Here is a 23,458-nt window from a genome sequence, read left to right as displayed (position 1 = left end):
CACCTGGCCCAGGAACTCGGAGCTGACGCAGAGCATCGCCTCCCCCTTCTGCCCGCTTCCCCCCTACCCCAGGTCCTTTAGCCAGCAGTAGGCCTCTGCGGCCTCAGTAGGGGTGTCCGTGCTCCACCCCCTCCCCCTCTGTCCCGGGAGTCACCACCCACCCCTGTGGAGTGGAGCGAGGCCCCCACCACCGCGGCCCCCGCCTGGGAGCCCCGTGACACACCCCTGCTGCCGAGAGCGCGTGATGCTGACTGCCACACTGGCCCCTTCCAGAAAGCAGTGGGGCCCCTGGCCGCTCCCTGCGCTGGGGCATCCGGGGGCAGGATTGTGCCGCCCTCACTGCCCAGCTGCTGGAGGCAAAGGCCCCTGCTGTCCCCAGGCGGGGCCCAGGGCTCAGGAGCCCTGAGGCAGGCTGGCTGGGCACATTCCGGGACTGGCTTCCGTGGGCCCTGTCACTGCTGCAGGACTGGTCAGGGCTGGTGCTTGCTCTATGGGGCCTGAGGGCAGGGCCAGGTGCTGGTGCTGTGGCCCAGAGCTAAGCCGCTGGGCGGCTGACAACAGTCCCACACAGGGGCGCTGTGGGCCCCTCTCTCTGTGTAGCCACACTGTGGGCCAGGGCACCTGCTGCACCGTGTCCTGGGGAGGCCAGGACCACATGGACGGGCAGATCCTGGGCCAGCTGCGCCCCCTTGCAGAGCAGGAGGAGGAGGAGGAGGTGGGGGCCAGGGCTGCCCCATCCGCAAGGCCGGCCTTCCCTGGGATGGGCTCTGAGGAACTGCGGCTGGCCTCCTTCTACGACTGGCCACTGACCACCGTGGTGCGGCCTGAGCTGCTGGCTGCCGCAGGCTTCTTCCACACCGGTGAGTTCTGGGGGCCTGGGTGCCATTCGGGACCCTGCTGGCCTGGAGCCCCTCCCCCAGGGCAGGGCGGGTCTGGGCCTCACGCAGAGGGGGCAGGGTCCTGCGGCCTTTCCACAGCTGTCCCTGCCCCTCGGAGTCTCTCCTCGGGTGCTTCGGACGGTGGCGCGTGCACAGGGGCAGTTGGGATGGGAGGTGTATGGGGCGTCCATGGGGCCCCTGGGGTCCAGGGACGGGCCTGTAGCAGCCCTGACCTGCCTGCTTCCTGTGAATGAATGTCTGCATCAGTCCCAAGGCACTGCTATCCCCACTTCACCTTTGAGAAAGTGGGGTGCATGTGAAATCCAAGGAGAATACAGGGCAAAGGGGGGCAGAGAGCAGTGGGAGCCCCCAGGGTTCCTGAGCAACCCCCGATAACCCTTGCCACATAAGGAAAGGCCACCTGGGAGCCCCCACGGCCTTGGGGGGCACACCTGGCCAAGTGGGCGGGTGCTGAGAGGCTGGGTGTGGGCGAGGCCAGCATCCACGTTCTACCTAGGCCAGCAAGACAAAGTGAGGTGCTTCTTCTGCTATGGGGGTCTGCAGAGCTGGGAGCAGGGGGACGACCCCTGGACAGAGCATGCCAAGTGGTTCCCCAGGTGAGGACCCCGCAGGCCGCTCCGGGGCTGGGCACGGGCGGGGGAGCATCGGATCCTGGCGATGGGGGCCTCTGGGGATAGCATCTTTGCTGTTTCTCCCTGATGCTCCACAGAGGCTGTCTCTCCAAAACAGCCTTCCCAGCAAGTGCCTGACGCTCAGCCCCAGCTGCCCTCTGCAGGGCACTGGGGGCACTAGGCTGGCTAGAGGGGTTCTCCAGCAGCCCAGGCCCGCTGCCACGAGACCTCCCAACCTGCTTTCTCCAGGTGCGAATTCCTGCTCCAGACAAAGGGACGGGACTTTGTCTGCAGTGTCCAGGAGGCTTGTTGCCACCTGCCCGGCTCCTGGGTGAGCGCTGCCTCTCCTTAGGGCTCGGGTGGGGCAGGGGGAGCCGGGTCCCTCCCCACCCCCACTCCTCCTTCTACTTAGGGCACAGATGTTCTCTGGCTCCTTTCAGGACCGCCCAGAAGAACCAGAAGACGAGGCCCCTGCCCCCCCCCTCAGGTGAGCTGTGGTGCGTGCCCCATGCTCTGCTCCCTGGGCACCTGCAGCCTGCACTGTGGTGGAGGTCTCAGTGCAGGGACAGTGAGGCTGCTTGGCCAGGTGTGAGGGTGCTACCTGGGCTTGTTTGGGTGGCAGGGGGCTGCATGCAGGTGCACTGTGTGTCTGGTGCTCGGGAGAGGGAAGGCAGTCCCCAGCACCACTGAGCAGCCCGCTGTGGGCATTGCCAATCCGATGGCCGACAGTGGGAGCGTGAAGAGGAGAGGCAGCTGTGTGTACCTGGTGCCCCTCGCCCCGGAGGTGGCTGCAGTCGGGAGTGCACAGGGCAGCGGGGGGTACTGTCTACACCCGTGCCCAGGACTGCGGGGCAAAGGTGCGAGGGCTCCAGGGTTCAGACCCTGGCTCTTCTAAGTCTGTAGCAAGTGACTTCTGCTCTCTGAACCTCAACGCCCTGAGCTCGAAATGGGGATGGTGCCACCCTCGTCTGGAACCGAGCCGGTCTATGTGATGCTCTGGGAGCAGCACCCGGCACCTGGCGGGGTTCTGTCTATAGTGGCCTTGGCGATGAGCTTTTACCGTCTTTCCTGTGTGGTGGCACCTCTGAACGAGGAACAGCCCTCCCTGGAATGTCAACGAGGTGGCTGTGGTGGCCACAGAGGCCCGTGGGGACCGGCCACAGTGGCAAGCCGCTGCCCCTGTCCTGTGACCCTGAGCCCCGCCCCAGCCCTCCCTGCCCTTGGCCCAGTGCCCCTCACCCTGCCTTGCAGGTGCCAGGGGCAGCCAGGAGTGGTCCGCGTGGAGCCGGTGCCCAGCGGTGCGGGCCGTGCTGCGCATGGGCTTTGGGCCGAGCCGCGTGCAACAGCTGCTGCAGCACAGGTACCGGTGGGCGGTGCCCGCCGGCATCTCCGCGTCCCAGCTGGTGGCCGACCTGCTCCAGGAAGAGGAGGGGGGCCGGGTGACGGCGGCCAGAGGTGCGTCCCCGCCCTGGCCTCTCCCTGCTCATCCCCTCTGGGCACAGCCCTTCCTTGCAGCCCCACGGCGCCAGGCACACGCCCCCACAGCCACCATGCAGGGTCTGCAGGGGCACGTCGCGGTGGCGTGGGCTCTGGGGGTTACGGCATGCCGTGGAGTGGCAGGAGGGGGGCTGTGGGGCTGGGTGGGCTCCTGCCAGAGCCAGACCTGGCCTGTGGCCCCTCTGGGTAGGGGTTCACTTCCCCCGGGGCTTCTAATCCATTCCTCACCACCTACAGCTCCTGTTCACACAGGTCCTGAGCTGCCCATGCCCAGAAGAGAGGTCCAGTCAGAAGGTGCCAGGGAGCCAGGTGAGGGTGGGACCTACCCGGGGGCAGGGCCAGCTCCCCTGCATCCTCGGGGGAGGGGTCCCCCCCATTAGCCCAGGACAGAAGGTGGAGGTCTGGGGGTGGACACGGTGGCCTTGGAGGAAGCGGGTGGAGCCCCGGCCCAGAGGGCACTGCTGGGTTCTCGAACCCCCAGGAGCCCAGGATACAGAAGAGCAGCTGCTGTGTCTGTGGGAGGAGCGGACCTGCAAGGTGTGCCTGGACCGCGCCGTGGGCACCGTCTTCGTGCCCTGCGGCCACCTGGTCTGTGCCGAGTGCGCACCAGCCCTGCAGCTGTGCCCCATCTGCAGGGCCCCCATCCGCAGCCGCGTGCGCACCTTCCTGCCCTAGGCCAGGTGAGTGGCCACGGAGCTACCCACAGGCAGATCCTAGCCTGGCCTGATGTGTGCACGTCCCCACGTGGGCCTCAGAAATGTCAGGACGGGCCTGGACAGGGACCCCCAGCACACTTTGTCTCCCGCGAGCTCAACACCGGGGCTGGCTGGCGAGGGCAGCAGCAGGAGGGAGCACTTCTACTTCTCTAGCTCCCTGGCCCCAGCAGATGTTGCTGATCAATGCTTTACCTTCCCTCGACACTCACATCTGTGCTCCGGGTCCTTCTCAACACAGCACCCCAGCTGACCACCATCACTCGGCTTGGGCACTTTAACCATACCAGCTGGGCCCAGCCCTGCCTTGACTTCCCCAGTGACTGGGGGGATAAAGCCCCCTATCCAGCTGGGTGTGTGGGCTACAGCCAGGCCCAGGGGAGGATGGCTCTGGAGGTGTGCTGTTATGAGGCAGGGCCTGGGCAGAGATCTTAACCTGGCGGCCAAGGCCAGGTGAGGGAGGGGAGCGTGAACCTTGGAGTTTTACGGCTGGCAGGAAGCATGGCCTCCTCCTGGTAGTCAAAGGATTCTGTGCCCCCCACCCCGTCTCTCCGATCAACTTCCAGGGGGGTCAAGTGGCCGGGGAGGGAGCTTCCTGCAGGCTGGAGTCTCTGGTCCGTGGACAAGCCAACCGGGAGTAGCCCGCTCATCCCTCCTCTCCCAGGTGCTTCAAGAGCTGGCGGGCACCCTGCCCATCTCCGCCTGTCCCTCGGGCCACACGACAGGCCTGCTGAGGACAGCTGAGCTGGCAACCACAACGGGCTGTCCCAAGTCCCCAGACGCAGCCCAGGGTGGAAAGGAGCTGCAGACGTCGTGGCAAAGGGAGTGGGTGTAAAGGTGGTTTTACTGATGCTTGGATGCTTTTGGAGATTCACAATAAAGTGGGTTTTCCCTGGATGGCGCTCACCAGCCTCTGTTCCAGAAGGTCCCCTGCCCCCGCCCCTCAGCAGCAGGGCAGCACGGCCACACATCTCCCCACATGCCCCCTCGTGTCCAGCAGGGCCCCTTCCGTCCCCTCCCCTCTCCCTCCTTCTGTTCTTCTCAGCGTTGTGAGGACTTCTAAAAACCTCTAGCCCCAGGCCACTTCAGGGATGGAGCTTGTAATTCTCCACCAAACTCCTGCGTCTCAGGGAAGGAGGTCTACAGGGCAGCGCCCTTTCTACTTTCTATTTGGGAGTACTGTGAGGACGCTGCAGGACCAGGGCTTAAGCCCCTTCTGTGAACAGCACCACCAGCTAAGGACAGGGAAGTGCTTTGCTCTGTAGGCAGAGGGAGCCTGTACTCCTGGTTGAGCCCAGTGGCCCACCCAGGGCTCCATCAGCGGCCCCTGGGGCAGGTGGGGGTGGGCAGAGGTCAGAGCGCCCTGAGGGGCAGCCCTTGGCACCGGGGCAGGAAGCCTGGGCCAGTCAGCCCTCAGCAAGGGCTGCTGTGCCCTCTTGCCTTGGAGAGCCCCAAATGCAAAAGGGACAACATCCCAGCAGCTGAGGGCTTCTTGGCCTTTGGTGGGGGCGGGGCTTCTGGGCAGGCCCCCCCGCCTTGTGTCTGCAGACAATAGGGTTTGGGCCATGAAGCTGGGGGTGGGGTGAGGGGCCGACCCTGGGTCCTGGCCACCCAGGCTCCAATGGCTGGAGGAGATCCCCAGAGGCCCGCACAGCCTGGTGAAGTCCTTCAGAGCCCCGTGTGCCCGAGCTGTCTGCTCTCATAGTCTGTCCTGGCTCTGCGGCCTGAGTGAGGGCTCTCCTGTCACGGGGACGGGACGCCTGCTACCCCTGATGGCCCTTGGCTGAGATGGGCCTTCACTTATAGGGCAGAAGGGGTGCGGCTGCCAAGAGACCCGGGGTCCTCCGCCACAGGTGTCGCCTTGAAGGGCAGGATTGTGTCCAAGAGCCTGCGTGGGATGGAGCAAGTCCAGCTCTATGGAGAGAAGGACCCCCAGCTGGCTCTTGGACCCCAAATTTCAGGATTATATGGGGGACCTGGCAAAGGCTGCTTGAGAGTAGGTGGACAGCGGCTCAGGTACCCCCACCCTGAGCCTGGGAGGGTGCAGGGTCCTGGACACTGCTTTTTAAGAGGAAAGAAGACTGATTCTCCAAAGAAACCAACACCCTAAATTTCCTGCTGCAGTGAGACCCTTAGAGAACAGCCACATTGCCCTCCTGGGACGTGGCCTCTCCATGACCGCCCCCCCAGCCCCCGGCACAAAACCGTCCTAGACCCAACTCCATAGACTCTGCTGGGCTTGGAGCTCCAGGGGGTGGGGGCCAAGCCCCAGAGCCTTGACACCTCCATACCCAGCCCAGAGCTGGCACAGGTAGACGAACAGATGATGGATGGAGGGATGGATGGACAGACAGATGGCTGGTGAGGCATCCACCAGGAGAGAAGCCTCACGGCTGTGCGAACCCAACCGGCTAGGCCCGGCCAGGGGCAGGCTCTGTTGGCCATACATTCAAGTACGCCTGCTTGAACAAGAGGTTGGAAGGCTTTTCATTGACATGGTAGAGAGGAAATGGGTCAGATCCACCAATGAAAAATCAACTGAAAGAAATCAAGACCCAAATAAAACAAGACCCAAACAATGGAAAAGATGGCAGAACCCTGGTGTGGTGATGGCAGAGGCGGGGGCGAGCCTGGGGGCCCCGGGGGAGGGCAGGCACTGCCCCAGGCCCGGCCCAGACCTGGCCATGTCCCTCTGGAGGAGCAACACTGTGAACACTCCCCTGGTAAAACGTCCCAGTGGACACTGACGAGCTCAGCAGGGGGAGGTGGTCTGCGGCGATGGCCTGGGTCCTTGGGGCTTCGGAGAGTTTCACTGTGACCCAACCATGCCCCCACCACTTCCACCAGCATCAGCCACCTGCCCCTTGAAGCTGTGCTGGGCAGCCAGTGGGTAGCTGGGTTTGCTGGGCAGAGCTAATGCACTTCCGAACCCGCAGGGCTGGCTCCCATCCCAAAACATTTTAATGTAACCGACACGTGAATCCCCTCTGGTTCTCTCCCAGCCAGCAGTGGTCTGAATGATGGTTTGGGGGTCACAGCATGACAGCTGGGGGATCTGGGGGCTGGTCCAGAGCAAGTCTGGTCTCCCAGAATAGGATGCCATTTGGACACATGGACCGCCAGCCCCATAGCCACCTGACTCCTGGGAACAGAAGATCTGGATCCCCGTTCTGACCCCAAGGAAGGTTCTGCCCATGGGAGCCAAGGCCCCCTGGGTGCACCCAGTCCCCATGCACGCCAGCTTTGTCCTCTGCAGAGTCTTCCCAGGAAACTACGTCAGAGCCAGGGGCAGTCGGGGCCCACAAGGGTGCCTGAGCATTGGAGTTACAAATCAGAGGAAGGTCAAGGGGGCCCCCCTCTCTGAGCAGGAAGCAAAAATACTGCTCTGATGGGTCCAGCGGGCACTGAATACCTGATAGGGACACCACAGCCAGTAGGGCCTGATCTCAGCTGCGGGGAGGCCGAGGGGCCCACCCCTCTGCAGGTCTGAGGGTTCAACCTTCCACCTGCAGCTGCTGTGGGGGCTGTGGGGGACCAGCTCTGCAGCACAGGAGCCCTTGGACCTGGGGGCTTGGTATGAGCTGACCCCTGATGCCCACAGCCCGGGGCCCCTCCTCATCTCTTCTCAGGTGGCTGGGCCCCCCACCCCCTCTGCTCAGGCAAGGACCCCTGAGGGCAGGGGGATCCATCTAAGAGGCGAGGTCTCAGCTTTTGCAATGACAGGCCAGGAGAATGGCCAGAGTCACCGCGAGCCTTCTGCGCCTTCTGCTCCCCCCAACCCGCCCTGCCACCGCCTGGAGGGTCCAGGCCAGGCCACCAAGAGGCTGTTGTGGGAGCCCGGCAGCCGCATACTCACAGCTGTCCTCCTCGGTGAAAACGCTGACCACGTGGCAGGCATAGACGAAGCCCAGGAGCTGAAAGACACCAAGAGGTCAGGACGAGGCAAGCTCGAGGCGTGGGGGACAGAAGCCCCAGTGTCCGGACCACAAGGCCACAGCCCCTCCTAGGCCTGTTTCCTTGTCTGTAAAATGGACAAGGAGAGCGGATCTGTGCAACTTCTCTAGCTTTGATGTCCCAGGCGGCGTCTGACTTCCTCTGTGGGGGGCACTGCAGGGATGAGGGTGAGCGGGGTAAGGGCTGGCCAATGGACGAGTCAGCAAGATGAGGCTGAGGTGCAGAGAGAAGCCCTCAGAGACACGACCACAGCTGATGGACCCCTAAACTGAACCCACCCCCCCAGTTCCAGCCCGGCCATCATCCCCGAGGCCTTTTGCCATAAGCAGCCAACCACCAGCTTTCTCCTCCTTGGGAAGGGGGCGCCCACACGCAGCCCTGCTGGAGAAGTTGGAGCCAGCCAAGCTGGATGGTTCGGCTGAAAGTGCCAAGGACCCAGCTCAGTGGGCAGTTCTGGGCAGAGTGGACAGGGCTGGCTGCTGTCCCAAGGGAGTCAGGGGCTTGATTGGGCAGAGGCTCCCCAGCCAAGCTCAGAGGAGGACGCTCAGACTTCAGGGGAGAGGGCAGGCAGGCATTAGGTGCCCCATGGACACCCAGGCACCAGGGCCACTGTGGGAGAAAGGGCTCTGGCACTGCCCGTGGTCCAGTCTCTCTGCACTCGTGGGGCCCAGGCAATGCTAACCAAGGGTGAGCACCCCCCAAGTGTGGCCTTCACCGCCATCAGGGAACTGCATCCCCCTTAAATGAGAATGAGAGGATCAGCCCTGACTCACAGCCAGAGCACAGAGTGGTCCCTGAGCAGAACTGCTTGTTTATAACTTCACAGCAAAACGCATCTCAATGCCACAGGGCAGCTAGAGGTTCCCCTGAAAGGCCCACAGCCCCGTGTGTTCATAGGGTCTTGGAAGGGGCCGGCAGTCCCTGCTCATCTGGGAGGTTCTGCCCAGGGAAGCAAAGTCAGCCTCCTCCACAGATGCTGGGAAGCTGCGAGGTGGCTGATGATGGTATGGTCATGCTGTCGGGCGTCTGAGCATCTCCCATACCAAGCAATGGTCTCCACCCCAAGGATGCAGCTTGGAGCAAGAGTCTGATGGTGGTGGCTTGGAGGTGCTCCACCTGACCCTCCTCCACATTCTCCACCCTTTGTGGTGTGGATGGTGTCCAGACTCCAGTGTCCTCCTGCTTGGGTTCGCCAACGGGGAGCCCAGCAGGAGAGGGGAAGGAGAGAAGCAAAGCGTGGATCCCTCGGTCCTTTCTCTGCAAGGCTGCCTCCCAGGGGCAGGGGGACAGCTCCAAAGAGCTCTGCCTGGATGTAACTCCTCCCCACACCCCTGCAGGCCAGAGGGGCAACAGCTCAGTGGCTATGCACCCAAGGGAGTGGGATACCCTGTGTGGTCCCTGGTGTGGCACCCACACTTAGAACAGCCCCTTCACCAGCCCCCGGGAATTGACCTTACCTAAGTGCACCATCTCGGTCTTGCTGGGATCCTGACTGGTCAGGGAGACAAAGAGAAAAGATGTTTCACAGGGGTGCCTGCTATGGAGAAGACACAGCAGATCTTCTGGGAGAGGGTGGTGGGGTCTGTCTGAGACTAGCACAGTCCATGATGGGGTGAGAAATGGTAGAGGGGGAAGGAAGGTGGCCAGCAGCACGGGCCTCGGGAAGGACAGAGTTTCCAGCAGCCTTCCTGGGCGTGGCCAGCCCTCCACCAGCAGCGGTGAGACCTGAGGGGTTCACGTGAGCTCTGGCTCTTGTTTCTTCATGCACAGATCAGGCCCAACAGTCCCCCTCAGTGCCGGGAGGGAGGAGACAAGGTGCTGTGCCCTGCTCTGGAAGCCCCCATCCTTCTAGGCAGCAGATAGTGGGCCTGCTCTATGCTGACTCAGACAAGCCGGTCTCCTCCCAAACAGCCTTCCGGGCACTGCTGTGCGGCTGGGCCGGCCTCGGTACCTGGCGTTCCTCCCGGGAAGGGCCCAGGGCCGGAGCTGGCCGTGGTGCTGAAATCTCCTCCCACCCCAGGACTCTTTTTCACAGGGTCCTGCGGGAGGTCACCCCATGGCCACACCTCTGCCTTCCCACCTCCTGTCGTCCGTGCTCCACCCCCAGCTCCTCCCCGGAGCTCCCAGAGGCCAGCAGTACCTGCAGACCCCGCTCCACCAGCACTGGGCTCTCTGCCTCCTTTGGCTGGTTCTCTCCCTGCCAGCCAGACTTCAGGCCAGCCAGCTAAGGGCTTGCCTCTCCAAGCCCTCCAAAACAATCATCAGAGGGCTGGCTCCTGCGAGGCCAAGCACGTAGCAGCTGACCAGTATTTAGAAACTCATATTTCACAAGGGGAACGTCCATCCCTGCAGGTGAAGGATGATAGCAACACAGCGGCTCTGTCACTCCCACCGACACGGAGAACTCTCCTCCAGTACCAGCACCAGCATGGAGCAGCCGGCATCCCATTCAGGGAGGAGCGCAGCACAGACTCCGGCTCCAGGGGCCCCGCAGGCACCGGCTCAGCTCCTCCCAGAGCCTCTCCCTTCGCCACACAGGGAAAGCGCCTATGCAGGGCTGCACAGCCGGCCTTCGGAGATGCTCCCCGACCTCCCCTTTCTCTGGGGTCCTCCCGGCTGTCTGACCCCCTCTGAGTCCACAGTGTGTTTCTTCATGCTCCTTCCATGATCCCTGATCTCTGCCCCTGTGACTCACATCCAGTCTTGTTGTCTCACACATGCATCCATGGATAAGACTCCCCCGCCCCAGCTGCCCAGGAAAGGAGGAGCTCCCTGCAAGACCCCCAGCTGAGAAGTACCCCAGGGCAGACAGCATCCCTGTAACAGGCTCTGCCTCTGGGGTGTGTGAGCTCAGGACAAGCTCCAGACCCACCGGGGACGCAGCCCACTGAAGGTGGCACTGGAGGAGGGACACCCATCACGTCTGGGCCCTGGAACAGCCTCCAGGGGATGCTCCTGGAGGCTTTGAGAGAGAGGAAGGGGCTGCAGCCCATAGCGGGTTTCCTGGGCCCTGGCTTTGAGGGGCCTGGCGACGGGGCCATGCTTTCTGGAATACAGAGGCCACATGCTCACAGTCAAGGCCAGCCTGGGCTCTGCTGACCAGACAGCTGTGTCCATAGCCACCCAAGCCCCAAAGGAGGGCACGTTGCAGGTGTCCCACCCCGAACAGGGCTTGTCGCCCCCCTCCCCCCCCCCCACGGCCTCATCTGGGTTCAAGCTCCTTGCAGCCAGCTGTCTGATCTCAAGTCAGACTATGGGCCTCCATCTTCCTCTTCTTCAGATGGGTCCTTATCTCTCTGGGGGAGATGGTGGGGAGAAAGAGTCTCCCCAGGGCTCAAATCCAGAGACGTTGGGCCTTGGTGGAAGATGGGACTCTGGGCCCCATCTGCTTTGTCCCAGCAGCGAACCAACAGCAGGGAGAGTCAGTGCTCCTGCAGAAGCCCCCAGGCCGTCCTGGTGGGCCTCCCCGGAGCTCACGCCCTGCGGGGCCGTCTCCCACCCTGACCAGGGCTGACCTGTACAAACACTGAGATCCTCCAGAAATGACCGAGTGTGATGTCCAAGACAGGGTCTCAGGCCATGCAGCTGCCCCCACCCCCATCCCTCTCCACCTGCTCGCCCTGCAGGACGAGCCGCCCCGTGGTGAGGACGCCCAAGCAGCCCTGGGAAGAGCCCACATGCAGGGGCCTCCTTGGAAGCAGCACCTGCAGCTCCAGTCCAGCCTTCTGGTGGCCAGAGCCTCCGCCTGACTGTAGCTTCGTGAATGATCTCAAGCCAGAAGCAGCCGTTTAAGCCATTCCCAGACTCCAGACCCGCGGACAGATTTATTGTCTCAAGCCATGATGTTTCAGGATAATACGTCACAGCCACAGCCAACAGCTCCTACAGGGGCGTCCAGCTCCGCGCCCGCGGGTCGCCCTCACTGGCTTTGGTTTTTGCCATCCACAGGCTGGGGACATGAGGCAGGCACAGGAGAATGAGGGGGCGACATCAGCCACGCCGTGTGCTGGTGCCCTGCATCCCCCACATGCCCTGCCCCACCCCAACTGCAGCCAGCCGGAGGCACGGACGCCGAGTGCCACTCTGCAGCAGATTTCAGACTCTCCCCTTAGAACAGGGCCCGTGAACGTGGGTAGAAGTAGCTTCCACCACACCCTCACGGGCTCCACGAGGCTTAGCACTTCGGTGCTGAGTGCAGACCCCGGACCCTAGCAGCAGCGAGCTGGGGGCACTCTGCAGAGGACCCCGGCTTCCCACGCAGTTGGTGCTTCAATCCTACTCCCTCCTGCCCCATCGAGTCCCAAAGCCCCTCCGTGGGAGTCAGAAGCCAGGCGCCCAGACCTCCATGGGGGGTGGGGGCTAACTGTCTGGGTCGCAGAAGAGAAACTGAGTCTTGGAGAAGCCACAGGTTTATCGCTAGAGTCGGTCCCCAGGAGAACTGCTCCCCTGGCCTGGACGGGGCAGAGGGTGCTGGGCGCCGGCTCAGCTCCTGAGGCCTGCAGACTCTCATGTCCACCCCCGGCCCCTACATGAAATCCCTCCTCTTCTCGGGACTTGCAGATAAAATACAGGACACCCATTTAAATTTGAATTTCAGATACACAATGAACCACCGTGTTAGTGTCAGAGCGTCACAAACACCGCATGGGATGCACGTACGCAAAAATTTGCTCGGTGTCGGTCTGAAGTTCAGATGTGACCGGGAATCCTGTCGTTTTATTCACGGGGTCACAGCCCCCAACAACACAGCGGTGCGGCCAAGCTGCGTCTCCACCCCTCGCTATCGGGTGTCCCTTCTGACTTGGAGGAGGTTGGGAAGGAGCCTCCAGGGCCGGCAGGGGCATCAAATAACTCCATTGTAGTCCCCTGCCCGCCCCACAGCACCGGCAGAGCCTGGGGGTCTGTCCCTTCTTTCCTCCGCACACCCACCCTGGGGCTGGAGCTGGTTTCCGAGCCCACTTTACAGAGCAGCCCACTGAGGTTCCAGTGGCAGGGAGGGGGACCCAGAGGAGGCCAAGCGGGAGGCCTGGCCCAGGAGCAGGGTGAGCCCCTCCCCCGGCCCCCCCTACTCACCGCCAACAGGATCTGCAGGGCGCTGTGCAGGGCTTCAGCGTGGCCATGCTCCAGGGCACAGCCAATGCCTGGCACCAAGGCCTGTCCATCCGGGGGCCCCAGGCCAGCTTCTGGCTCCTCACGCAGGCAGCCCGGGCCATGCTCACACCACCAGGACCGGTGCCAGGAGAGGCTGAAGGTCAGGAGCTCGCTGTCCTGGGGGTGAAGGTGGGAGCAGGTGAGCATCAGGGACACTGCCCACCCACCCGTCACAGTCCAGTGTGGGCCCCCCAAGGGAGGCAGGGACCCCAAGGCCCTCTCAGCCACTCCCCTGCAAGCAGGCCTCCCTTTGCTTGCCCTGGCCCCCTACCCGGCTCACACCCCCTCCTCCAGGAAGGCCTCCCTGCCCAGGTCCGACCCTGGGGGTGTGTTCTCACAGTGCTCCGGACCTTCCTTCATGGCTTTGGCCATGGCTGCCATGTTAGGTGTTTGAACTAACGTCTGTCTTCCCTACTCTGTTGCCCCAGGCGTGGCCCCACAAAGCAACGGCCAGTCTGCCCGTGGCCTACCTGGAGTCAAACCCCACCCACGTCCCTGGCTCTGAGCTTCAGGCAACAGTGAAATAAAACCTTACGGACAAAGTGCCCAAAACCACCGCTCAGGATTTGTTCACCACCAACACTCCCCGCGAACCATGGCTTGGATGTGGGCCCCCTCCTCCACGGGAGAGACCGGTGGGTTTCACCAACATTTGAAAGAGCCTGGCTCCCTAGAGGTGTTCCCACCTGCACCCTCGCAGCCCCGGTCCTTCTGCTCCCTGGCCCCCAGCCCTGCCTCTCCTGCCCAGCACTGCCCTGGCTCCAGGGCCCCTCCTCCAAGGCCACTGCCCACCAGTGCCCACAGCCCCCCGCCGACCCATCAAATCACTAGTCTTCCCCAAACCTTTACTGAGTCCCTCCTGTGGGCCAGGGCTGTCCTGGGTGCCAGGGCCAGAGCCAGGAACAGACCACGGGGGAGACAATGACCAACAAGCAGGTGTGTGTAATGCTCACAGCGGCCTGGCCACAACCCCTCGACTTACCTTCAAGAGTCCCCCCACTTCCAGGTAGAAGCAGATAATGAAGACGTTCCAGGTGACCCAGATGTTCGCCCACACCGCGTACTAAAAAGTTAAGAGAGGGGAGGGGTGGAGAAGGTGAACTCAGCTCTTTTTTTTACTTTTGCACAGCACCCTTGGAGGAGACTTGAACCAGGGGGACTCTGCTCCCCAAGTCTGGCAGCCAGCATGCTCTGTTTGGAGGAGCATTTTCCTGAGCCCACCCCAGGACAGGTCTCAGGGTGGAGTGGCTGAATCCCGGACTTCCCGGGATGTTCTGGTGGTTTGTAGGACACTATGCCGCCCGAGGCCCCCTGCTGGTCATCCCGCCCCACCTGCCCGTGGGAGGGCTGCCGGAGCACAATGAACTCAGCACCACAATGTAGTGAGGCCAGTACTGGATGGTGCCGAAGAGCCCCAGGATGACCATGACGATGTGGACAAAGGTGGCCAGAATGGGTGCCCACTGATAGCCCAGAAAGTCGAACACCTGCCGCTCCAAGGCAGTGACCTAGGGGTAGTGGGCAGTGGAGGGGCAGCGGGCCCCCGAGGGCGCTCCCGGGCCTGCCTCTCCGACCCAATCACCACCACCCAGCATCTGCTATGGTCTTGGGCCTTCCAACAAAAATCTCCAAATGGATCTGGCCCCCAAGCCTCACCTTGGGGTGTCCCTTCTGCCTTAAAATGCCCTCTTTGGGCAAAGCACTGTCCCCTCCATCCTGGACTCCCTCATCCTGAGCATGGGAACACTGGGCCGCTCTGTCTCACGGGGTTGCAGGCCCAACCACCAGCCCAGGGCAGGACGCCTGAGACCAAGTCACGTGGTTCTGGGGCACTCTCGGCAGGAAGTGGACGCTGAGGCTCTGCGGCCTTCAGGTCAGCACCCTCCCCGTCTACTGGGCTCTGTCCTCACTCCACGGACTGTGGTGGATTCCCGCCCTCCAGCCCTGCAGGCACAGCCAACAGAGGACCAACCAGAGGCACTCAGACATCTGGGGAGCTCGATTGTTTTTAAGGTCTGTCTCTTTGTTTTGTTAGTGATCTCTACACCCAGCGAGGGGCTCACGACCCTGAGGGCATCAGTCACGTGCTCTCCTGACCGAGGCAGCCAGGCACCCCAGGAAGGTGATATTCAATTTGCAGGGGAGACCTGCTGGCTCTGAGCGCAGTCACGACTCCAGAACGCACCCACACGTTCACGCATTCTGTGGACCTGGCCCATCACCAGGAGAAACCAGGACCGTATACACTGGGAGAAAACACGGCCAAATCCACTGCACCCAAGCCAGCACCTTCCCGTCCATGTGCAACACAAGGCGCGTCCAGCAAGGGTTGGAGGGGACTGGCCGTGTCCTGGAAGGGACAGTGGCAGCAAAGGGACAGCATCCTGGCAGGGCTTCTGGCTGCACTCCGCCATTCCCCTACAGCCCCACTGTGCACCAGCACGCCACTGGCACAGGGAGAGCCAGTCCCCGACCCAGAGCTAGCTCAGCTGTGTGGGCTGCGTGGGGGCCGCCTGCTGACTCCTCAAGGAGAGCTCCTCCGAGCAAGCCCCCCTCGGGTGCCTCCCACAGACTGGGTGGGCTGAAACCATGAACGAGCCGGCCAGACAGGCCTCCAGGCTCCACACTGCCCCGCACCGCAGCGAGGGACGGAGAGCCTGGCAGGGTGGACCTTTGTGGACTTCACACCTACACCCCCCTGCGGGAGCACCTGGCCCTGCCTCCACCCTGGCTCCTCACAGGACCCCGACCTGCCCCGGAAACAGCTGCCGTGGGTGCATCCTGGGCACTCCTGGCCGCTGTGTATGGTCCCAAAGGGATGGTGGCTATTTTCAGGAGGTCTCCGGCAGGGGGACATTCCAAGTATGCCCTGCAGAGGTTGGTCCATCCTAGGAGACAGCTGGGAGTGGGGACTGGGGAGTGGGCCCGCAGGCAGGGCACATGCCAGTCTGGGCCGCTTTCCTGCATGCCACAGCCCTCCCACCCCACAGGCCTGCCATGGGTGGGTTGCTCCAGACCAGCCCCCCGAGGCTGGGTGGCTTGGCCAGGAGGTGATGGGCATTGTCTCCCAAGACACGGATGGTCTCCAAGGAGAACCAGGGCCAGCCAAACCCCCACCTTTTGTCTCCTACTTTGCTCTTAATGCCCAGTGGGCGTATCCAGGGTCCAGCCGGTCACTAGCCCCCCCCCCCCCCCCCCCCCCCCGCCGCTTGCTGTGCACAGAATGAGTGGTCTATTACCAACACTGTCTCGAATGCTCAGTAAAGTTCTGGAAGAGCGTGCAGTGCCATCACCGTGGATGAGAAGGCTTCAGTCGGAGCCCGAGCCCCCAGTGGGCAGCTAGGACCCCTGGGCCTGGCCCATCCTCTCATAGGAATGCCCTCAGAGCGAAGAGGCGGGGGCCGGGCAGCTGCTGGGAAGACTGTGGGCCCCCATCCCCCCCGGTCTGATGCTGTCTGACTGTGACCTCCCTGACCACGCCCTGTGTCCTCTGTGCCCAGAGTTGTGGACCCCAGGGGACATCCCCGGGGCTAGGGGTGTTCCTGCCTGGTGGCCTCCCAGGAAGGAGATGGAGGTCAGAGGGCACTAACAGGTCAGGAACGGGGGAGGAGGGCTGACTCAGGGCCGTGGACGCGCCGCGCACAGACCCAGGGGACAGCCACCTTCACCACGTGGACTCTGTTGTCAGTGTTGCCACGGTGTGTTCAGGCAAGTCTGTCTGTCTGTCCCCTCCCAGGGCATCCATCCCTGGCACGAGCCCGCAGTTGAGGGAGGGACACTCACCAGGGCCTCCAAGCTGTCCTTCCTCTGCAGAGAAAGCAGCCCCGGGGGCACAGTCTGCTCACCAGCTGCTGCCTGGCCTCCTGCCTCCCACCCTTCCCATAGCCTTCTTTTCAGTTCAGGACAGAGAAAATGCTCACGCTTCACTGGCTCCCAAAGCCTGCACTGATCTTTTCAAAAAACGTGGGGCCCCCATGCCCACCCCCACTCCCCCAGCACGCACATATGTGTGTGCGCACCATTCCCCGTGTGCACGGCTCATGGGCTTTAAGCCCCTTCCTCCAGCAAAGCTCCAGCCCCCTTCCCTGCCCGCCGAGCCGGCTTGGGGGGGAGTCCACCTCCTCCCAGCCTTCCCAGGTCTGTGGAGCAGCACCGGCCCTCGGTGTGCTGCACCTCTCGCTCTTAGAGGCCCCCCAGGATCTCCAGGTCACTCGGGGGCAGCCAGTCCCGGTCTCAGAGGCCAGGGGCATAGCCACCACCTTCCACGAGGCAGGATGTCCTGGCTTCAGTTCAAGGCTGGGTCAGAAGGACAGAGAAGCTGCCCTGGGACATCCACACTGGCCAGGACGGGGCATGGGGCGCAGGACCCAACCAGCCCGGCACCCACTCAGAGGGCCACCTCTGCTGTGATGGAGACTCATCGACCCCATCAGGAAAGAGCATCTGGATCCGCGTGCCCCTCTGGACGCTAGAGCTTGAAAACAAAAGCTCAGCACAGAACTGCTTGAGTCTCACCGAGAAGAGCATCAGCCCGGGCATCCTCACCGCAGCCTCACCCGGACGGGAGCTGGGGCCCACCTCACAGCACCACAAAATGGGAACGAAAGAAAGCTTCAGGCTCAGGGCCTCCTCCTCCCACCACCTGAACCAAGACAGGGTCACAGCTGACAAAGGCCAAGTCAGAGTGAAAGAATTATCCAAGTAGAAGCGCCTGCGTGGCTCAGTTCTTGAGCAGCCGACTCTTGGTTTCGGCTCAGGTCATGGTCTCAGGGTCCTGGGATCGAGCCCTGCCTCGGGCTCTGCACTCAGCGGGGGTCTGCTGGAGACTCTGTCCCCCTCCCCCTCTGCCCCTCCCCTTGCTCACGTTCTCTCTCTCTCAAATAAATAAGTAAATCTTAAAAACAGAAAAAAGAATTATCCCAGGCAAGGACCCCACAGGAAGAGGCACCAGAGCTCCCGCATGGAAGGAAGCGCGCAGTAGGGCTCTGAGTCACGGTACAGACTGGAGACCATAGCACCGAGCTGTTTTCAGGGGACAAGGACAAGCAGACATGAAGCCCCCTCCCCAGGAACCCCATCTCCTGGCTCACCAGCGGTCGCCCTGCGCCAGCCCACGGCCCAGCCCTCCATGTGCCCCATCACGGGCCAGGGGGCCGCAGCCCCCACCCGGCTTGGGTCCCAGTGCCGGTGGAGTAGCAGAACTTCCTCAGTTACACCGACTGGGGCCGGGGTAGGGGGTGGGGGGGGAAGAGACAGGCGCCTGAGGGCAGAGATCCTGCCTCCCCTGCCTCATGAGAGCCCAGCCCAGCCTGACCGGACAGCCGAGGGTGGGGGACTCGGACCTGAGCTCTTGGCCAGCCCCACGACCCTGGGCCTGAGGGGTCGGGGACTGGGTGGGCAGGGGAAGCCTGGCCGGGCTCAGATGGGTGTGGTGGGCGGAGAGGGGTGAGTGGAGGGACTGGTACGAGGGGCGAAGCTCTGGAGGTGGGGGGGGGTCCCAAGCATGAAGGGCCTACCCTGTGATGCGGGGCCCTGGGGGCAAGGAAAAAGAGACATGCACACACATGTACACGCAGACATGCACACACGTACACGCAGACATGCACACACATGTACACGCAGACATGCACACACACGTACACGCAGACATGCACACACATTTACACGCAGACATGCACACACACGTACACGCAGACATGCACACACATGTGCGTGCACATCACAGCCTTCACGGGCACGGCTGGCCAGCACCATCTGTTCTCAACTGAACGAAATTATGTTCTGAGCTGCAGTCCTCCTCTCTGGCCCAGGTGACCCTAATCGAGGGGCTGGGGTGTATGCCCTGTCCCAGCACCCCCCACCAGTGCCACGCATGCGGGGGAGACTCGGTTCCCCTCCCAGCTCCCCCAGCCCCCGCACCGTGTCATGCTGGCCCTGTTCTCCAAGGTCCAGGCTCGTGCCCGGACTGGAGGTATGTCCCTGCTACCAGCTGTGCTCCCGACAGACCCTACAGCTTGCGCACGTGTCCAGCACAGGTGGGGGCCTTTTCGTTTCTGAGCCACGCACCAAAAGGCCTAGCATTCCATGGTGCCGTGTGGCACGGTGGCCACATTCTCGAGGCAGGGAAAAGATGAGTGACTCAGCTCTAGTGGCCGCCCGCCCTAAACCGCGTGGCTTCCCTCTCGTCCGCATGGTGGGCACAGCCTGGGAAACCGCCACGGTGTGCTCCGGCTGGCTCAGAGCGGGCAAAGCTCACGCTATTCTTCAGGGAGAAGGCTCACAGAAGAGGTGCTCAGGCCTTTGTCCACTAGCTTGGTAACGAGAAAACTCTCACGCTTGTCAAAAAGAGAAAAGAGAAACCACAGGACTCACTCACGACGCCCCCACCCCACATGTGGTGACCAGAGCAATGGGTGGTGTCAGAGCTCTTCCTTCTGCCTCCCCTCCCCCCAGCAGAGGAAGCACAGGGGTGGCCAGGACAAAGGGCCTTTCATGGCTCTCCGCTGCTCTTCAGCTGGGGCCCGACTGGCCAAGTGGGGACACAGCTCTGCCCCGGCCCTAGAACTTGCCTGGCTGAGACCCAAAGTCTTCAAAAAGCCCCGCGTCCTGCTGCCCTTGGTGGCAGGTAACTTCTCCAAGACCTGTGGGGGTACCCCCCGTGCACCGTCCCCTGTCCACTGTGGAGGTGAAACAGGCAAATGACCCTACCTGAGCCTTCCAAGCCCCGAGGCCACATCCCTCACCCAGTACATCTATTTCTGCTGCCCGGAGCCCCAGGTCACAAGTCAATCCTGACTACATCCCACACACCAAACTCAACACATGGAAACCAAAGTCACACTAACCCCCGAAGGCCACTCTGCTTCATGATGCCCAGACATGACCAGACTGCTGACCTCCTGACCAGCCTGGGCTCCTTGCCGTCCTTCACCGCATAGACCGTTCCTTCCCCTCTCCTGCTCCCCCACCCCACCCCCAGGAGCCTCCTACCGAAACAGAGTGGGGGACACCTCTGCCCCAAGATGGAGGTAGCTCCCTGCTGCTGGTGGAGTAGTCCTTGGGCTCTAGCCTTTTGCGAAGCCCAGAGCTATCTCCCGGCCTTATCTGTCCAGCACAAACCCTGTAGATGTCCACCTCCCCCATCCTCCCATCACCCCACCCCCTCAGGCTTCCAAAGCAGTGAGTGTGCACCCACAGGGAGCCTCTGGCCACTCCTTCCTTCCTCCACATGGGACACACCAACCTGGTATCTCAGCCCCTTGCCAACTCTGTGCGCAACCCTCACCCCCCTGCAGTGGACAGGCAAAGGACTGGATGCCCTGTGTGTGGGAGGGCTTTCTGCTTAAAACTTCATCCTCCATGAGCCTTCAAGCTTCCAGAGAAGGAAGCCCCCTGCCTGGCTGAGCCAGAAGCCCACCCAGCCTGACCTCAACAAAGCAGCATTTCCTTTTTAAGATGGGAGATCCCAGGGCTCACCAGCATCTCCTCCCCAGGCCTATGGCCAGGGACCTCAGTTTAGCACTTCCCCACCCCCACCCAGGGCCTCAGGCTCTGGTAATGGGACTGACCAGGCGGCCTGGAGCTCCGAGGGCAAAACGGAAACTTGGCCCAGGGATGCCCACCTTCTCTGACAAAGCTCTGGATCCGGAGGACCAGCTAATCCCCAACACAAAAGGTGCCCAAGTGCAACTCTGGGCACCAGATCACACCTCTTCTCTCCTCCGCACCTCTCCAGGACAGGGAAGGGGCGAGGGGGCCACATCCTCCCGCTTGGGAGGCACCAAGGGCAGACAAGGCCGCGCTCACACATCCCTGGCAGGCGAGAATTCTACCACTGAACCACCAATGCGCGCTCACACATCCCTGACACACACACGTACTCGCAAACTCACAAGCACACCCACACCCCCAGGCTGTCAGGCTTTAGAAATGGGCCGCCGCCGCTCACCCAAGTGCCTGGCGCTGGCTTTGTAAAGGGAACGCGCGCACACACACTGGCACACGGTCCCTGCGCGCACATTCGGGGCCACACGCGCCTTCCGACACTCGCGGACGCCGCGCGCAGCAGCGCCCCTCCGCGAACGCGACCGACTACCGACTCGTGCGCGGGCCGGGCTCCCCCTGCGCCCAAGGACGCGCCTCGCCCGACGCGCCGGCGACAGCAGGGTCCAGGAGCCCCGCCCAAAGTCATCTGTTCCTCCTGGCACCTGTCCCCGCCGCTCGGGTCCCCCGCGGCTGCCCCCCTTCCCCACAAGCACACACGCCCAGCGGGGCACTCGAGGTCGGCCGGAGGGGCCATCGGGGTCGCGCGCAGGACGCTGGCTCCCTACCCTTCCCAGACGGCGGCGAACTTCGGCCCCAGAAGCCCGCGGGCCCGAACCGTCGCCAGCGGGAACCCACCCCCACCCCGAGCGCTGGGACCGCGGGACCTGAGGAGGGGTCGCCACTCACCAGCTGGAAAGTGCAGAGGAAGATGAGCTCGCAGCGGCCGGAGCAACAGCCCATGGGGTCCGCGCCGTCCCCGGACGCCGCCTCCGCCAGTCTGGACCCCAAGCCACCCGCGCGTGCGGGTTGCTGGGCGCCTCGGCCCGCCACCGCCCATTCTCGGCCGGCTCCGCGAGGCCCCACCCCGAGGCGGTCCCCGACCCCGCCCCACAGGCTCCCGACCGCCGCCAGCCAGGTCCCACCCCGCAGTCCCCCGCCCCTCAGCCCCGGGCGCCCCCCCACCCCCACCCCCTGGCCCAGCTCCGCCCCTCCAAGTAACAGCTGCTCCGCCTCTCCCTCCTTCCCAGGGCGGGGGGGTCCTTCGCGCCAGTTGGGAAGGGGCGCGAGACCCCTTCTTAAAAGCGGCGATGGCGCGGCTCCTCAGGAGTACAGAATCCAAGCACTACGAGCCTGCCCCAGACAAGTCTGGCAAAAGCAGTAGCCCTCCCCTCCCCTGCCCATCACCCCCCACTAGGCACCTCCTGCGTCTGCCCCCATCAACCTCCTCTCTCGTGGAGCCCCAGGTGCACCCCATCCCCCAGGATCCTGGACAGGGCTCACAACTCAAAGGTCCCCTCCCAGGTTTGAGGACTCAGGAGTAGGAGGAGGGGTGGGATTGTCTACCAAGAGCTCACCAGCCCAGAGAGTGTGGGGAAACCTGGGGGCCAAGTCCGCTCCACCTGTGTCTGGGGCAGGGCAGGGGCAGGCCTGAGGGGGGGAGACCCTGGGGAGCCCCCAGCATTGCAGGCAACCTTGAGGCATAGGTCTTGTGCATTGGAGGGAGGCCTGGGGGACAACCCTGCTATGCCAAGGTGTGGAGGTGGGGCTGAGCGGGGTCCGCGGCAGATGGAGAAGGGAGGCAGGTGAGGTGGGATGCAGGCGCTTTGCACACATTCTGGGTTGCATTTTATCCTCCAGTCATAGGGAGCCACTGGTGTTCTTGATCAGTGTGAGCCCTTGATCCAGCAGGTCCTCAGGAAGTGAATCCTATGCTGGAAGCCAGGAGGCAGTCCTTGAGTAGAGCACAGAGGGGTGTGGGGATGAGAGTCCTCCTCCAGGGTGGCACAGCAGGTGACACTTCAGCCTTGGGCCATTGCTCTTGGCTCCAGCAGTCCAGGGCCAGAGGGTCCGAGCCCCTTGGTGATGGTTTCCCTGGCTGAGCAGCTCCACCGGGCAAAGGGGCATCTGCAGCATGGTCACTGCTTAGGCTCCTAGGAGCTCTGAGCATCCCATTGTTGCCAGCCCCTTCACGGAGAGCGAACTGAAATCAGTTTCCCATGGTGACCTCAATTCCTGACCCCACTCAGGGCATTTATAAGCCACCGAGAATTTTCACCTACATGATATTGGTTAACAGTCCCACAGCCCACTTAACAGAAGAGCAAGGTCAAGTTCTAGAGTCTCTAGCGAATTAGAGAGGAAGCCACACCAGATCTCTAACCCAGGTTCTAATGAGGGGTGCAGCTCTCAGACCCCATAAATAGAAAAGGTTGGGAGGAAAGGTTTGGTGCAAGTGGGAGTGTTCTCAGATTGGGGGGGTGTTTGCTGATGGGAAGGAGGGAAGGAGCATGCAAGATTGGGGCACAGGGAGGTCCCTGGAAATCACTCAGACAGCCTTAGTGGGGCTGGGCTAGGCGAGCAGAAGGGACCCTTAGAAACACCCCCTCCCATGTGAAGTCCAGTTCCTGATGGGATGATTCATCAGGCTTTGGGCAGGGTGGGGGCACTATGGTGACAAGACCATGCATGGGAAACATGGACTCACCACCCAAGGTCTTTGATCTTCTTTGCAAGTCTTGACCTTTAGAACACCCTGAATGAAGGGACTTCCTAGGAAGATGTTCATAAAAGATTATTCAGCGAAAAGAATAGGTGGGAAAATATTACATGCAATGGGGACTCAAAATCAGCATCACAGGCGTGAGGGGACAATGACTCTGTGCTCTGGGGGGCCTGGACACTATGGGGCTCCAGCAGCATCCCTGGGCTCTTCCCACTAGATACCATGGCATCCCACCGGCCATGACAATCAAAAATGTTTCCAGACATGGACAAATGTCTCCTAGGACCATCCTCACTGCTGTAAAATGTGGTCTTGATTTTATCAAAAGGGAAGTGTGATGTACGCTCCTGGGGGGCGGGATGGCAG

General features: G+C 62.6%; 2 protein-coding genes across 5 annotated transcripts; one reads left to right on the top strand and one right to left on the bottom strand.

Moving 5' to 3' along the window:
• Positions 1–490: 490 nt before the first annotated feature.
• Positions 491–4,506, top strand: BIRC7 (baculoviral IAP repeat containing 7). The gene is made up of 8 exons (XM_025865037.2): positions 491–860; positions 1,396–1,495; positions 1,760–1,841; positions 2,133–2,367; positions 2,762–2,965; positions 3,260–3,316; positions 3,489–3,687; positions 4,385–4,506. The coding sequence occupies exons 1-7, from the start codon at positions 491–493 to the stop codon at positions 3,680–3,682; spliced, it is 1,242 nt and encodes a 413-aa protein (XP_025720822.1). The 3' UTR covers positions 3,683–3,687; positions 4,385–4,506.
• An 838-nt stretch (positions 4,507–5,344) lies between these two features.
• Positions 5,345–21,438, bottom strand: NKAIN4 (sodium/potassium transporting ATPase interacting 4). Of its 4 annotated transcripts, none has more exons than XM_073888322.1 (6): positions 21,277–21,438; positions 13,808–13,888; positions 12,748–12,942; positions 9,132–9,166; positions 7,577–7,634; positions 5,345–5,634 (listed from the first exon to the last, which is right to left on the bottom strand). In XM_073888322.1, exons 1-6 carry the CDS (start codon positions 21,328–21,330, stop codon positions 5,521–5,523), a joined length of 537 nt encoding a protein of 178 aa, XP_073744423.1. In that variant the 5' UTR covers positions 21,331–21,438; the 3' UTR covers positions 5,345–5,520. The 4 variants fall into 4 exon arrangements, with proteins under 4 accessions (XP_073744423.1, XP_073744422.1, XP_073744424.1 ...); XM_073888321.1 differs by lacking the exon at positions 21,277–21,438 and adding an exon at positions 20,774–20,894; XM_073888323.1 differs by lacking the exon at positions 21,277–21,438 and adding an exon at positions 19,671–19,769.
• Between the last annotated feature and the right edge of the window lie 2,020 nt (positions 21,439–23,458).

The sequence above is a fragment of the Callorhinus ursinus genome, unplaced genomic scaffold (genome assembly GCF_003265705.2).
Source record: "Callorhinus ursinus isolate GAN/ISIS: 27379988/994484 unplaced genomic scaffold, GSC_fseal_2.0 scaffold89, whole genome shotgun sequence".
Taxonomy (NCBI): Eukaryota; Metazoa; Chordata; class Mammalia; order Carnivora; family Otariidae; genus Callorhinus; species Callorhinus ursinus.
Note: the sequence above shows the minus strand (reverse complement) of the source record. Positions and strands in the feature narration are given on the sequence as shown.